Source organism: Oncorhynchus mykiss, chromosome 1 (genome assembly GCF_013265735.2).
Source record: "Oncorhynchus mykiss isolate Arlee chromosome 1, USDA_OmykA_1.1, whole genome shotgun sequence".
NCBI classification, from domain to species: domain Eukaryota; kingdom Metazoa; phylum Chordata; class Actinopteri; order Salmoniformes; family Salmonidae; genus Oncorhynchus; species Oncorhynchus mykiss.
Genome location: NC_048565.1, coordinates 49098065 through 49115035, shown reverse-complemented (window position 1 = coordinate 49115035; position 16971 = coordinate 49098065). Strand labels below are relative to the sequence as shown.

The 16971-nt window shown below is 40.9% G+C and overlaps 1 protein-coding gene across 1 annotated transcript; it reads left to right on the top strand.

Annotated features, from left to right (window-relative positions):
* The first annotated feature begins 10300 nt into the window (after window positions 1-10300).
* On the top strand, window positions 10301-16484 carry LOC110524381 (caveolin-2). Its single transcript, XM_021603973.2, has 3 exons — window positions 10301-10588; window positions 10878-11065; window positions 14717-16484. The coding sequence occupies exons 1-3, from the start codon at window positions 10439-10441 to the stop codon at window positions 14865-14867; spliced, it is 489 nt and encodes a 162-aa protein (XP_021459648.1). The 5' UTR covers window positions 10301-10438; the 3' UTR covers window positions 14868-16484.
* The last annotated feature ends 487 nt before the right edge of the window (window positions 16485-16971 follow it).

The following is a 16971-nucleotide window of genomic DNA, read 5'->3' as shown; positions in this document are numbered from 1 at the left end:
TTCAGCTCAAAACTTTTCTAACTTCAAATTATATTCTTAATGTGTACCAATCTGTTTTTAAACCTGGACATAGCACTGTTTCCAGCAGCTACTCTTGTCTTAAATGATATATTAAATTGCTTATATCATAGGAATCACTGTGCCGCCATATTTATAGATCCAAGGCCTTTGACACTGTCGACCATCCCCTACTCACTCAAAGGTTGTCTGAAATGGGCCTCGACCAGGCGTCTTGCAAGTGGTTTGGTAACTATCTATCAGACAGGACACAATGTGTGCTTTCTGATGGTGTCAAGTTTAAGTTACCTTGACATTACTAAAGGTGTCCCGCAGGGATGGGACGTGTCCTATTTACCATTTACAGTATATAAATAATATTGGTCTACAAGCAAAAACCTGAAACATTCTGTTATGTACGCTATTGCCCCATACGGCTGCCCACGCTATGTTGGACCTGCAATCTGATATGGTCACCTTGCAGAAAGTCCTTGTTGATTTGAAAATGGTCCATAATGCGGGAAAAACTAAATGTATACTGTTTTCTAATTCCCGTAGAAATATTCCAGATGGCTTACACATGTATGCATTGGATGGTTCATTCATCGAGCAGTTTCCCGCCTATAAATATCTGGGCTTTTGGATTGACAATAATATGATGTTTAAAAAACTTACGGGTGACTAGTTAAGAAGCTGAGAGGCTTATTTTATAGAAATAGATCATGCCTTTCCCTAAACAGCAAGAAGCAGATTGTACAGCCAACTTTTCTGCCAGTTCTTGGCTGTGGGGATACCATTTATCAGAACGCAGCAGCCGCTACTTTTAAACCTTTGGATGCAGTCTACCATAGTGCCCTTCCATCACTTTATCACAGGTGACAGTTTTAGTACTCATTGATGCATCCTGTATCAAAAAGTTGGCTGGTCCTCATTAAAGTCCTGTAGATCACTTCATTTTTGTTTACAAAACTCTACTACTCAAACTTCCAACCTACCTGACTTCACTGTTAAAATAAAAAAAGATGAGACACCAAACCCGTTCACAATGATGGATAACTCGAGGTTCCACTGTTTTTTGCCCTAGCACTACACAGCTGATTCAAATAATCAACTAATTATCAAGCTTTTATCATTTGAATCAGCTGTGTAGTGCTGGAGACAAAACCAAAATGTTGCACTAGTATGTACATGCTGATCTAGGTCTTCAGTTCTAGTGCCCAACATTATTGGAATAGACTAGAAAACTCTCTACATCCTGACTCTCTGGTGCCTCTAGGGCAGTTTAAGACTTTAATGTTAAATCAATTCAGGTTCCCTGAATAAATAAAAGTAAATAAATAAAATACATCTCCAATCTCAACTCTGGACCTCGAAGCCAGTTCCACTGTTCCCCTCTAACCAGGTACTGATTTAGACCTTGGAAATCAGGTGGATGCAATTAATTATCAGGGGAAAACAGAAAACCAGCAGGCTCCGGACCTCGTAGGGTAAGAGTTGAATACCCCTCTATCTACTATGGGAACAACTGCAACCTTTTTGCAAGCAACATTGCTAAAATGAATCAAATAAAATGAACCTCATAATATGTTACTCTGTAACGCTCATCTCCTGTGGTCTAATTGTCCTCATTTTCATACTATACCTAAATTACAAGGGTTGGATTTGCAGCACTTGTCAGCACTTAAAAAGGCATGTACAAAATCTGGTATATGGTTCGCTTCATATACATTGATACATTTTTAATAGTATCAATTTAAATTGAGAACATATAAATCAACATGTAAATAATGTGTGAGCTTAGCTATTCTCTGCTTGAGATGACAGATCCCCATAAGGCCAGTAATACAATCATAGTGTAGGCCTATGGCTGTATTGGTGATGCATACCATATGATAAGTTGCTAAATGGATTCAGATAGCTGATATACTGAGACAGAGTGACAATCAAATAAAACAGATTGGAGATCGTATAACTAGGCAAAAAGGAAATGTTCGTTTGAGAATACAACACAGACACACAGAAATATTAGAGGCAGAACAAAACCCCTTCCCTCTTAATTGCAGGATTGTTATATGTGATTAATCAACATTGACACTAGTTAATTTTGAATTAATTAAATCAAGTTCAAACACCACTTCAAAGAATCAAAACGTCATCACTACAAAATGTTCAAATAAGCTAACTCGTATGTAAAAGAGCAATAGACATCTTAGTCTAAACAACATTAGGTAATTGAGTAGTAACAAGTAGGCTATTAGTAGGCATCATTTCAGGTGAACAAAAAAAACTCCATATCAGCAGTGGCCAACCTTGCTCCACTGATCCCCTGATCAACTGGCTGAGCTGTTCCAGTTACTATTGTATACAAAAATACCGCTGGTATACACAGTTGCTTTGTGAGAAGGTGTTAAAGTTCACACTTAGCCAGTGTTTTGTAAATTCAAGTTGTACCAGTGGCCTGGCTTTGATCCCAAATGAGAGCCCGTCCACCGGAGCCATGGCCCAGTGAGACACAGGTGCCGGCCCGCGTAGATGGAAAGAGAAGAGTCTGAGCCTTTTGGGTTAAACACTGGGGTATATCCTATATAAAAATGCACTATTAGTTTCTTGTGACCTGTCTCTTCAGATGCAAACAGTCTTTCACAGCTTATCATATCTGAGGACAGAAAACATCAAAAGAAACAGGCTTCATTATACAAAAATTAGGCAGCACTGAATATTATGTTGCTGTTATCTCTCTGTCCTCAAAGTTTTCCCCTCTAGGGACTGGAACTGGAGAATCTTTTCATAATGTCCTCCCACAAAATTGCCTGTCCTATCCAGTAGCTAGCCAAGGCAGCCGATTGTGCAGATCTAGCACCCATGCAACAATGTCTGTCTAGGCTATCCAGTAGCCTACACTCTCCCTTTACTGGCAGATGGAGCTGCAATTTCACCAGCTTCCATGGCTGTTATGTACAAATGCATTTGCAGACGGTGTTTTTAATTTACAATTATTATTTCAAGATAGATAGCTAATAGAAAGTTAGCTAGCTGTTGACATGTAATTCACTTAGCTAAACAGTGTGTACAGCTAGCTAACAGCTCAGTTGAGTTAGCCTACAAAATGGCCTACCAGTACTGTAAAACATCATTTTTAAACACTTCCTAAATGTATTTACTTAGTTGAATAGGTTTTCCCACTGACTCCTTTTTTGGGGTCCTTACAAAAATACTATGCCATCTTCAAGACTTTTCCAGTGATAGCAAAGCGTAGCCAACAGCCTTGTGACGAATGGAGACAATGCCCAGAGTGTGTCTGTCACCAGAGCAGTTTAGAGCGTGTTGTGACGTTTGACTTTACAAGCGTAATCCACTTTCAGGAGGTAGGGCAATGCGAGACTAATACGAGTATACACAATGTTATGCAACCAGCCCTCACCACATTATCAATGGCTGGCCACCCCCCATCCTACCCCAGCCAACCCTACATTACCATTTCCTAGTCAACCAGCCAGCCCGGCCTCCCTTGTTGAATGCTTGGCTGTCAGAAAAGCCCTGTGTGTTTAAGCCTGGGGATTGTGGGTTTGTATGGTTCCACCACTTCGGGGGCAGGACCCCTCTCTGTTCTCCCTGCTGACTGGATTCCTGCCTTGCTGTCACAAACACACAAAACAAACACACACACTGCCCTATAAAGCAGGGTTGTGCTCAATTCAGAAATGAATTGAGAATGCATTGTCAATTCAATTCAATACTTTAAATGAAATAGTAAACAGGATACATAATTGAATTTAGATTTTTTTTTATTAAAGGAAATATACTTTCATTTGAAATGAAAATGCCTCTTCTTTTCTATATTAGGTATGTTCTATATAAATATGCATCTTTTAGACTGCATAAAATGTCAAACGTTTCCAGAATGCATTAGTTTAACCCTCAAGTTGACCCTAAAGCCTTCAAAAAGAAGCCAAAAACAATGAAATGGTTGGTGGGAATATAATTGGCTATTCTAAGCACTAAGGTTAAAAGAGTATATGAACATTGTTTACAGAGAAAAGTGATATATTCTTTGTATGGCCAATATACGACAGCTAAGGGCTGTATCCTGGTGTCATTGCGTCGTGCCTAAGCACAGCCCTAAGCCGTGGTATATTGGCCATATACCACACGTGCCTTATTGCTTGAGTGCCTGGAAGTGTGACATGTCAGATTCAATATAACTCTCATGTTCTATGACTAATTTCTTTGAAGTCCACTGAATTAAATTCTACTTCCTGTCACTCAAACTCAAATTCAAATTCTAGTTTTCTGTGGAGTGTGGCCTATTCAATTTGAATTTGAACTCATGAGTTGAATGGGAGTCAATTCCAAAATTCTGAATTGAGCACAACCCTGATAGAAATGCTCCTGTTGTTTAAATTACTTCCACTCGACAGACAAGGACAAGAAACTGGACTTCATCAACAAATGAGTTTCAAAGCGGTGGACAAAAGAGTTGATGGTCACACAAACACATACACACATATGCATACATGCACGCAGGCAAGCGAACACACGTGCGTGTGGTATATATACAGTGCCTACAGAAAATATTCAGAACCCTTTACTTTTTTCACATTTTGTTACGTTACAGCCTAATTCTAAAATGGATCAAATAACTGTTCAAAATTAGCAATCTACACACAAAACCCCAAAAGGACAAATCGAAAACAGGTTTTTAGAAATCTTTGCAAATGTATAAAAATACATTTAAAAATACCTTATTTACATAAGTATACAGACGCTTTGCTATGAGACTCGAAATTGAGCTCAGGTGCATCCTGTTTCCATTGATCATCCTTGAGACGTTTATACATCTTGATTGGAGTCCACCTGTGGTAAATTCAATTAATTGGACATGATTTGGAAAGGCACACACCTGTCTATGTAAGGTCTCACAATTGACAGTGTATGTCAGAGCAAAAATCAAGCCATTACACCGAAGGGATTGTCCGTAGTGCTCCGAGACAGGATTGTGTCGAGGCACAGATCTGGGGAAGGGTACCAAAAAATGTCTGCAGAATTAAAGGTCCCCAAGAACACAGCGGCCTCCATCGTTCTTAAATGGAAGAAGTTGGGTACCACCAAGGCACTTCCTAGAGCTGGCCGTCCAGCCAAACTGAGCAATCGGGGGAGAAAAGCCTTGGTGGGGGAGGTGACCAAGAACCCGATGGTCAGTCTGACAGAGCTCTAGAGTTCCTTTGCGGAGATGGGAGAACCTTCTAGAAGCACTGCACCAATCAGGCATTTATGGTAGAGTGGCCAGACAGAAGCCACTCCTCAGTAAAAGACAAAGAACAGACAGTTAGAGTTTGCCAAAAGGCACATAAACACTCTCAGACCATGAGAAACAAGATTCTCTGGTCTGATGAAACCAATATTTAACTCTTTGGCCTGAATGCCAAGCATCACTTCTAGAAGAAACCTGGCACCATCCCTACGGTGAAGCATGGCGGTGGCAGCAGCATGCTGTGGGGATGTTTTTAAGAAGCAGGGACTGGGAGAATAGTCAGGATCGATGGAAAGATGAACGGAGCAAAGTGCACAGAGATCCTTAATGAAAATCTGTTCCAGAGTGCTCAGAACCTCAGACTGAGGCGAAGGTTCACCTTCCAACAGGACAATGACTCTAAGCACACAGCCAAGACAATACAGGTGTGGCTTTGGGACAAGTCTCTGAATATCCTTGAGTGGCCCAGCCAGAGCCCGGACTTGAACTCGATCAAACATCTCTGGAGAGACCTGAAAATAGCTGTGGAGTGACTCTCCCCATCCAACCTGACAGAATTTTAGAGGATCTGCCGATGGGAGGAACTCCCCAAATACAGGTGTGCCAAGCTTGTAGTGTCATAACCAAGAAGACTTGAGGCTGTAATCACAGACAAAGGTGCTTCAACAAAGTACTGAGTAAAGGGTCTGAATGCTTCTGTAAATGTGATATTTCTGCTTTTGCTTTGTCATTATGGGGTATTGATGAGGGGAAAAAAACAATTGAATCAATTTTAGAAAATTGCTGTAACCTACCAAATGTGGAAAATGTCAAGAGATCGGAATACTTTCCGAAGGGGGGTTAGTGTGAGAATAATCCCAACAATTGAAAAATATTTCTATATTCTGTGCATGTACAGTTGAAGTCGGAAGTTTACATACACTTAGGTTGGAGTCATTAAAACTCATTTTTAGACCTTTCCACACACGATTGTTAACAAACTATACTTTTAGCAAGTTGGTTAGGACATCTACAGTGCCTTGCGAAAGTATTCGGCCCCCTTGAACTTTGCGACCTTTTGCCACATTTCAGGCTTCAAACATAAAGATATAAAACTGTATTATTTTGAGAAGAATCAACAACAAGTGGGACACAATCATGAAGTGGAACGACATTTATTGGATATTTCAAACTTTTTTAACAAATCAAAAACTGAAAAATTGGGCGTGCAAAATTATTCAGCCCCCTTAAGTTAATACTTTGTAGCGCCACCTTTTGCTGCGATTACAGCTGTAAGTCGCTTGGGGAATGTCTCTATCAGTTTTGCACATCGAGAGACTGAAATTTTTTCCCATTCCTCCTTGCAAAACAGCTCGAGCTCAGTGAGGTTGGATGGAGAGCATTTGTGAACAGCAGTTTTCAGTTATTTCGACAGATTCTCAATTGGATTCAGGTCTGGACTTTGACTTGGCCATTCTAACACCTGGATATGTTTATTTTTGAACCATTCCATTGTAGATTTTGCTTTATGTTTTGGATCATTGTCTTGTTGGAAGACAAATCTCCGTCCCAGTCTCAGGTCTTTTGCAGACTCCATCAGGTTTTCTTCCAGAATGGTCCTGTATTTGGCTCCATCCATCTTCCCATCAATTTTAACCATCTTCCCTGTCCCTGCTGAAGAAAAGCAGGCCCAAACCATGATGCTGCCACCACCATGTTTGACAGTGGGGATGGTGTGTTCAGCTGTGTTGCTTTTACGCCAAACATAACGTTTTGCATTGTTGCCAAAAAGTTCAATTTTGGTTTCATCTGACCAGAGCACCTTCTTCCACATGTTTGGTGTGTCTCCCAGGTGGCTTGTGGCAAACTTTAAACAACACTTTTTATGGATATCTTTAAGAAATGGCTTTCTTCTTGCCACTCTTCCATAAAGGCCAGATTTGTGCAATATATGACTGATTGTTGTCCTATGGACAGAGTCTCCCACCTCAGCTGTAGATCTCTGCAGTTCATCCAGAGTGATCATGGGCCTCTTGGCTGCATCTCTGATCAGTCTTCTCCTTGTATGAGCTGAAAGTTTAGAGGGACGGCCAGGCCTTGGTAGATTTGCAGTGGTCTGATACTCCTTCATTTCAATATTATCGCTTGCACAGTGCTCCTTGGGATGTTTAAAGCTTGGGAAATCTTTTTGTATCCAAATCCGGCTTTAAACTTCTTCACAACAGTATCTCGGACCTGCCTGGTGTGTTCCTTGTTCTTCATGATGCTCTCTGCGCTTTTAACGGACCTCTGAGACTATCACAGTGCAGGTGCATTTATACGGAGACTTGATTACACACAGGTGGATTGTATTTATCCTCATTAGTCATTTAGGTCAACATTGGATCATTCAGAGATCCTCACTGAACTTCTGGAGAGAGTTTGCTGCACTGAAAGTAAAGGGGCTGAATAATTTTGCACGCCCAATTTTTCAGTTTTTGATTTGTTAAAAAAGTTTGAAATATCCAATAAATGTCGTTCCACTTCATGATTGTGTCCCACTTGTTGTTGATTCTTCACAAAAAAATACAGTTTTATATCTTTATGTTTGAAGCCTGAAATGTGGCAAAAGGTCGCAAAGTTCAAGGGGGCCGAATACCTTCGCAAGGCACTGTACTTTGTGCATGACACAAGTAAGTTTCCAACAGTTGTTTACATACATTATTTCACTGTATCATAATTCCAGTGGGTCAGAAGTTTACATTCACCAAGTGGACTGTGTCTTTAAACAGCTTGGAAAATTCCAGAAAATTATGTCATTTCTTTAGAAGCTTGTTATAGGCTAATTGACATAATTTTAGTCAATTAGAGGTGTACCTGTGGATGTATTTCAAGGACTACCTTCAAACTCAGTGCCTCTTTGCTTGACATCATGGGAAAATCAAAATACATCAGTAAAAAATTGCAGACCTCCACAAGTCTGGTTCATCCTTTGGAGCAATTTCCAAAAGCCTGAAGGTACCATGTTCATCTGTACAAACAATAGTACGCAAGTATAAACACCATGGGACCACGCATCCATCATACCACTCAGGAAGGAGATGCATTCTGTCTCCTAGAGATGAAAGTACTTTGGTGCGAAAAGTGCAAATCAAACCCTGAACAAAAGCAAAGGACCTTGTGAAGCTGCTGGAGGAAAAAGGTACAAAAGTATCTATATCCACAGTAAAATGAGTCCTCATAACCTGAAAGGCCGCTCAGCAAGGAAGAAGCCACTGCTCCAAAACCGCCATAAAAAAGCCAGACTACGGTTTGCAGCTGCACATGGGGACAAAGACTTTTTGGAGAAAGTTCCTCTGGTCTGATGAAACAAAAATAGAACTGTTTGGCCATAATGACCATTGTTATGTTTGGAGGAAAAAAGGGGAGGCTTGCAAGCCGAAGAACACCATCCCAACCGTGAAGCACGGGGGTGGCAGCATCATGTTGTGGGGGTGGTTTGCTGCAGGAGGGGCTGGTGCACTTCACAAAATAGATGGCGACATGAGGAAGGAAAATTATCTGGATATATTGAAGCAACATCTCAAGACATTAGTCAGGAAGTTAAAGCTTGGTCGAAAATGGGTCTTCCAAATGGACAATGACCCCAAGCATACTTCCAAAGTTGTGGCAAAATGGCTTAAGGACAACAAAGTCAAGGTATTGGAGTGGCCATCACAAAGCCCTGACCTCAAACCTATAGAACATTTGTGGGCAGAACTGAAAAAGTGTGTGCGAGCAAGGAGGCCTACAAATATGACTCTGACACCAGGTCTGTCAGGAGGAATGGGTCAAAATTCACCAAACTTATTATGGGAAGCTTGTGGAAGGCTAGCCAAGACATTTGACCCAAGTTAAACAATTTAAAGGCATTGCTACCAAAATACTAATTGAGTATATGTAAACTTCTGACCCACTGGGAATGCGATGAAAGAAATAAAAGCTGAAATAAATCATTCTCTCTACTATTATTCTGACATTTCACATTCTTAAAATAAAGTGGTGATCCTAACTGACCTAAAACAGGGAATTATTACTAGGATTAAATGTCAGGAATTGTGAAAAACTGAGTTTAAATGTATTTGGCTGAGGTGTATGTAATCTTCCAACTTCAACTGTATATCCTGGCTTCAAAGAAGTTTGGTGGCACCTTAATTGCGGGAACGGCTCGTGGTAATAACTGGAATGGATTTGTAATAAACACATAGTTGAGGTTTTCAATGCCATTCCATTTGGTGCGTTCCTGACATCATTATGAGCCGTTCTCCCCTCAGAAGCCTCCTGTGTCTGGCTTTAAAAATATGAAGACTGAGAGCGATTCTAAAATTGCTCCCAAGTATGTTCACTATCGGTAGAAGGATAGGTCACTGAATTCAGTAAATATGTGCAATAAATCTGCAAGAACCTCTTGAAGACATGCACAAAATGCACTCAATGTTCCTTTACACACATACATGCAAACACACACACGTTTCCCAAACTCACATTTACATCCCTCTAATTTCATCCTCCTAGCTCTCCTCCACATCCCTTTTAATTGGAGATTGTGATAGTGGAGGAGGAGGAAAAAGAGAGGAAGTGAAGGAAGGGGACTAATGTTATCAAACAGGCTACTGTCATGATTGTGATGATTAAGGCCTTTTGTGACTTGGCACTCAGACACCTCACGATTATCTGAATGGTGAGTGGTGCATGAAGAGGTCTTGTGGTGGCAGGTAGCCTAGTGGTTAAAAGTGTTGGGCCAGTAACTGAAAAGTCCCTGATTCAAATCCCCAAGCTAAAAAATCTGTAATGTCCTTGAGCAAGGAAATTAACCCAAATTACACCTGTAAATGCTCTCTGGATAAGAGCATCTGTTAAATGACTAAAATGTATAATAATATGACTAGTGTGTATAGCCTATACAAATGTTAAGATATAAATACATAATGTCCAATGGTTAACTAACGTCAACTACTATTTTGCCATATATAGCCGCGTTCAGATTATTTGATCAATCTGACGAATTCTTCAACAAATATATTTGTTCAAACAGTGCAAGTAGCTATGGGGACGTGACTTTGCTTGTTGTGTCTACACTACGTTGCGCCGCTTTCCGCACCGGGCGTGGGTCCGTTTCATGCGTGTAGGCACAGACACAAATGCAGAGAGCGCCACCAACGAGAGCTCTCCGCTGCCCACTGTGAAGTTAAAATGGGTATCGAAAAGGAGAATTACGAGACGAGTATTATCATGGACGAGGACGAGTTCAACAGATCAATAGAACCGATTTTGTCGAAGAAAGACAAAGTTTACGCGGCGATCCCAGACCGAGATCCCAATGACATAAATGCGCACTTAAAGGTAAACTACTGTATCAGTGTATCAGCGCACCGTGCGCTCCGGTTTTCACAAAGTTAACTCCAGTGGACGGAACTGTAGATCAATACTTTCGTTATTGTCGTTTTACCATATGTAATAAAAAAAATATGAATGCACAACAAATGCAAATGTCATGCGCCATTGCCTATGTGTTTAGTTTCCATATTGGCTGTAAACTCCTGCTAATATGTTTGTTTGGACAGAATAGGACAAATGGGTATGTGAGTGAGTCCATGACTGATTCCTGACAAGCGCTTGTTTCCTTCCCCAGGTTGATTTTGACGATGTGATCGCAGAGCCCAGTTCCAGCCACAGCTTCGACAGAGTATGGATAGGAAGTCACGCCGTCTTCGAACTGTTCAAATATGTATTCTACCGAATACTGACCACCATCCTCGCCGTTCCCATGGCATTTATCATCGGGATAGTCTTCGGGGTCCTCAGCTGTATTCATATTTGGTAGGAACACAACACATACGATCTTGTTGTTTCAGAGCTTGGCCAAGGGCCACATTTTCCATTGACTGCTCTGCTGCCTATTTGTTTTGACCCATAGTAGACAGTTTGCACAGAAAGACCAGTAGGCATACTGACGTATATATTCATACAATTAATGTCATATGTAGGGTACAACTATGAATGTGTCGTCATTGTTTTTACTTTATTTGGGCAATTAAGTCATAGCTTTTCCATACATAGGCCTATGTTCCATTATGTGCTGTATGCATGCCAGTGGACACAGTGGTTAGGTTGAAGGAAAACCATTTAACTCCCAACATTCACAAATTCCGCCTAAGAGTCAATTAGATAAGGGGCTGCTTGCTAAAACAACACCAGATCTGTGCCCAAGTGAGGCACTTTATGGAAAGTTGGGAGGAATGCAGTGTTCAGCTGGTAATGGAAAAAAGCCCCCATAACCCCTGCCAGATAGTTGGCATTCTATTCTGCCTTGCAGCACTGTAGGCCTGTTTTTAGAGAAGAGTGGGACATTCCACTAGAATAGATAGGCTACAGATTGCTTGTGGGCATGTTTTGTGGGCATGTCACAAAGTAACTCTAATATGACCTTTAGTACAGATTATGGTCTAGTTTCCCCATGTCTCAATGTCTCAGTCTCTCCGAAGAATAGATTTTGCCAAAAGTCAATGGTTGGATCTCAAATGGCACCCTGTTCCCTACAGAGTGCACTACTTTTGACCACTGCCCATAGGGCTTTAATAATGTTGACATACTGTTTTACCCATTTCAAATGTATATACTGTATATATTTCATATGTATATACTGCATATACTGTATTCTGGTCAAGGCCATACAATTCTTCAGATATACTACCTATTCTATCCATAAACTGTCAATATTTTCTATACATCCCATCACACACACACACACATATATTTGACAGGTTACAGCCTTATTCTAAAATGTCCTCATCAATCTTCACACAATACCCCATAATGACAAAGCAAAAACTGTTTTTTAGAAATGTTAACAAATTTATCAAAAATACATTTTTTACATTTGTATTCAGACCCTTTATTCAGTACTTTGTTGAAGCATCTTTGGCAGCGATTACAGCCTTGTGTTGTCTTGGGTATGACGGCACAAGCTTGGCACACCTGTATTTGGGGAGTTTCTCCCATTCTTCTCTGCAGATCCTCTCAAGCTCTGTCAGGTCTGCACAGCTATTTTCAGGTCTTTCCAGAGATGTTCGATCAGGTTCAAGTCCGGGCTCTGGCTGGGCCAGAACAAGGACATTCGGAGGCTTGTCCAGAAGCCACTCCTGCATTGTCTTGGCTGTATGCTTAGGGTCGTTGTCCTACTGGAAGGTGAACCTCTGCCCCAGTCTGAGGTCCTGAGCGCTCTGGAGCAGGTTTTCTTCAAGGCTTTCTCTGTACGTTGCTCCGTTAATCTTTCCCTCTATCCTGACTAGTCTCCCACTCCCAGTCCCCCACAGCATGATGCTGCCACCGCCATGCTTCGCCGTAGGGATGGTGCCAGGTTTCCTCCAGATGTGATGCTTAGCATTCAATCTTGGTATCATCAAACCAGAGAATGTTGTTTCTCATGGTCTGAGAGTCCTTTAGGTGCATTTTAGCTAACTCCAAGCGGGCAGTCATGTGTCTTTTACTGAAGAGTGGCTTCTGTCTGGCCACTCTACCATAAAGGCCTGATAGGTGGAGTTATGCAGAGATGGGAGAACCTCCCAGAAGGACAACCATCTCCACAGAGGAAGTCTGGAGCTCTGTCAGAGTGACCATCGGGTTGTTGGTCACCTCTCTGGCCAAGGCCCTTTTCCCCCATTGCTCAGTTTGGCTGGCTGGGCCACTTCTAGGAAGCGTCTTGGTGGTTCCGAACTTCTTCCATTTAAGAATGATGGAGGCCACTGTGTTCTTGGGGACCTTCAATGCTGCAGAAATGTTTTTGGTACCCTTCCCAAGATCTGTGACTCAACACAATCCTGTTTCAGAGTTCTACTTATGTAAATAAGGTATGTTTTTTATTTTTACGTCAGGGTTTTCACCTCTGGTCATTCGAGTCAAGTGCAGGAGAGCAGAGAATAGGTGATCAGGCGACTTTATTAGCCAAGAGCAACAAACAGACGGGAGATAACAGCTACAACTCAAGCCAACCGGCAAAAGTGACAAGCGCAAAATACCGTTAATAATAACAATAAGGTTCACCAATAATTCCCCAAAGAGGGTACAGGCAATGCCCAGGGTGAAAAACCAGACTGGTGCGATGCAACAAACACAAAACAAAACAATTTCACACAAAGACATGGGGGGAACAGAGGAATATATATATACAGTGTGATTAGGGAATGTAAATCAGGTGTGCAGGGAACAAGACAAAACAAATGGAACAATGAAAAATGGAGCGGCGATGGCTAGAAGGCCGGTGACGTCGACCGCCGAACACCGCCCGAACAAGGAGGGGAGCCGACTTTGGCGGAAGTCGTGACATTTTAATACATTTGCTAAAAATTCTAAACACCTGTTTTCACTTTGTCATTACACGGTATTGTGTGTAGATTGATGAGGAAATGTTTTTATTTAACCCATCAAGGAAATATTATTTAATCCATTTTAGAATAAGGCTATAACATAACAAAATGTGGAAAAAGTCAAGGGGTCTGAATACTTTCCAAATACACTCTTATACTCTGGACTCTGACTTTGCTTGTTCTAAAGTTTTTAGATTTCTTAATTCCATTCTTTTACTTTTTAGATTTGTGTGCATTGTTGTGTATTGTTAGATACTACTGCACTGTTGGAGCTAGGAACACAAGCATTTTGCTACACCCGCAATAACATCTGCTAAATATGTGTATGCGACCAATAAATTGGGATTTGATTTGAAAAGTAGAGCTTTATAACGGGAATAGGGTGCCATTTGTGATGAGGAAGAGTCCGTCTGCACTGTCTGTCACAGCTTTTATGGAGGATAAGCAATTGAAATATGGCTTTGGTGACATAGCACAGATCAGTAGAGGATGGAATGGGAACTATGAGAAACAGTTGACCCTGTGGCTGGGATGTGTCTGATACATAGTGTCACAAGATGTAGTGGCACTAAAGAAGGCACTATAATAAAAACACATTCCGTAGCCTTATACAGTCAAATAGAAATACAACAATCACTAGATAGGTGCAGTGAAATGTGTTGTTTTACATTGGTCAGCAATAGTAGTATGGCACCCCTGGAGCAAATTAGGGTTAAGTGCCTTGCACAAGCACACACGGACACATGTTTCACCTTGCCGTCGAAGGGTATTCAAACCCGTGACCTTACGGTTGCTGGTCCAACAGCTCTAACCACTAGGCTTCCTTCTGCCCGTAATACATACTGCAGGCTCCAAGCATTCATAAAGTCTGCATTAACTGTTCATGCATATCCAAAATGGACAAAGAGGATCAAGAAGGCTGTGTTAGAATTCATGTTGCAAGGTACTCTGGACTCTGCAGCAAACGGAACTTGATAGGAACACCTCATGCAACTGATATTACACCCCAACACAAGGCTAAATGTTCCCCGTAATGTAATATGTATGCAGGTAATACTTATGCCTACACATTCTGTGCATTTGAAGAATGTCCTCCTCCTTCCAGGGTGTTGATGCCGGTGGTGCGGAGCTGTCTGATGGCCCTGCCCTCTGTCCAGGTGGTCTGGAGCAGCCTTACAGACATTTTTGTCACCCCCCTCTTCCACAGTATGGGCAGGTGTCTGTCCTCTGTCCACGTCAAGGCCATGGACATCTGATAGAGTATTTTCTTCCCTGTTATGGGGGTTAAGAAGTTAATTAAAGGACATCTTCACTTTTTTTTTTTTTTTTTACCTATGTCTAAGTGGAAAAACAAGTAAATAATTTGAGGTAACTCTTAAAAAAGTGAAGATGTCATTGACCTATGTTTGCGTTGAAATATAGAAGTTCTTTATAAAGCCAACATCGACACACCGTGTGGTGGAATTATGGTAGAGCATATAAGTGCAACTGATAAGTTACGAGCGCTCATAAAGGGTGATTAGGGTCAACTTCCCTTTGACAACGCCACAGCACCACCTGAGTAATAAGATGATCCAACATGATAATTTATGTCATTTGGGAATTTCAAGATTCTCATGATAAGTCATAATGTCCACTGTTCATAGAAGTGGTTGTGTGGCATTTCTAAGCAGTTTTGATGTATTCTGCCAAAATGACAATTGCTCAGTTGTGACCAAAAATAAATGATTGTCATTCCATTATTTTGATGCTAAAAATAACTGTTTTAATCATAAAAGATCAGATCAGGGCCAAACAGTATATTAGCCAGTTAGGCATCACACCATTCCTGGCATCAGACATGTAACATCTGTGTAGTTTCTGCTTTTTATGTGTTGTGGATATACAGCAGAGGATTCAGATGGGATTTGAATGAATTCATTTGTTTTCTGTAAGAGAGTGTACACTGATCCTAGATGCTGAGATGCAGCTTATACTTCTGCAGCCTTATTTTGCTGCTGCTGTGTTAATCTCGCAGTGCTTTGGATACATTTTGGCCATTTGCTTTTACACAAAGACAACCTACCTAGTAAAGACCTAAGACAGTTGTATATATTTTGAACAGAAGCTGGACTTTTACGTGTCTAATATAATAAACAAAAGGGTGGGTTGTCGGAGTGTTGGCTTTCTAACTAATTATTCATGCACAATTGCCATGTGTTCTTGACGGTCCATGTTTCTGTGAGTCGTGATAAAACTGGACAGAACTTTTATGTTAAGTATCTAAGATGAGTTTTACTACTCTGGTTTATTCTATACAGTCAGGTACATGGTCGTAGGCCTAGGTGCTGCTGAGCTTTCTATAAGCCGTAGAGCAACTAGCTTGCTTTATTCTTTGATGTCAGAACCCAAATGTGGAGATATTCTAGCAGATAGTGCCACCAGTTCTTCACAACTTACCGTATAATACGTCACACAAAACCTTGGCTTCATCCAAAATGGCACCCTATTCCCTAAAAAGTAGTGGGCTGTATAGGGTATGGGGTGTCATTTCAGAGGCACCCTTGTGCTTTGTTTTAATGGACAACCAAACGCAGCGATTCTGACAGTAACTTATAATCGTTTTGCTAAGCTAGGCAGTTGACAGCCTGCCATCCAATAGACCATGTCTGTACTTGGCTGAGTTATCTCTTCAGTGCTGAGAGGAAATTGGAGGTGTGATTGTGCAATAGAGCACACAGGTGTGGAATTATTATTTTTTATGGAGCAAAAATGGAAAATGGCATGATGTGATTCTAAATGAGCTCAACAAACGAGACTTATTCTTTGATTTTTTTTAAAGTACCAAAAGTGTTCTTATTCTGCATCAAATAAAGATAATTATTTGTAAAAAATGTTCTGAGTATGGCTGCGTGTCTCTCTGTCATAGAAAATTATGAGAACTGTGAAAGGAGGGCGGGGATATGTTTATTAGTCTCAGAGAGAAAAATGAGAGAGAAAAAGTTGTAAATCACTGAGCTGGTCTGATTGCATAAGACACTTTCCTATAAAGAAAGAAGAATAACTGCCTCTGCCTGACCCCGTGTGTCTATTGCAACACGACCTGGGGCTCTGCTGATAATCTACAGGTTTACACAGCACAATACTGATTTGGTAGAATATGGAATAATATTCCATACCAGAATATTCCATACTGATAATAACCTACAGGGTTACATAAATACAGCATTTTACTGACTTGGTGGAATGTAAGGAATATTCCATACTGATATTTACAGTTTGAAATTTACCAGGGTGGGGGGGTTGGTCCAAAATAGGTGAGTCATACTTTTTTTTTTTTTTATTCTTTGGGAGGGTTGTGTTTTTTTTATTGGGTACGGT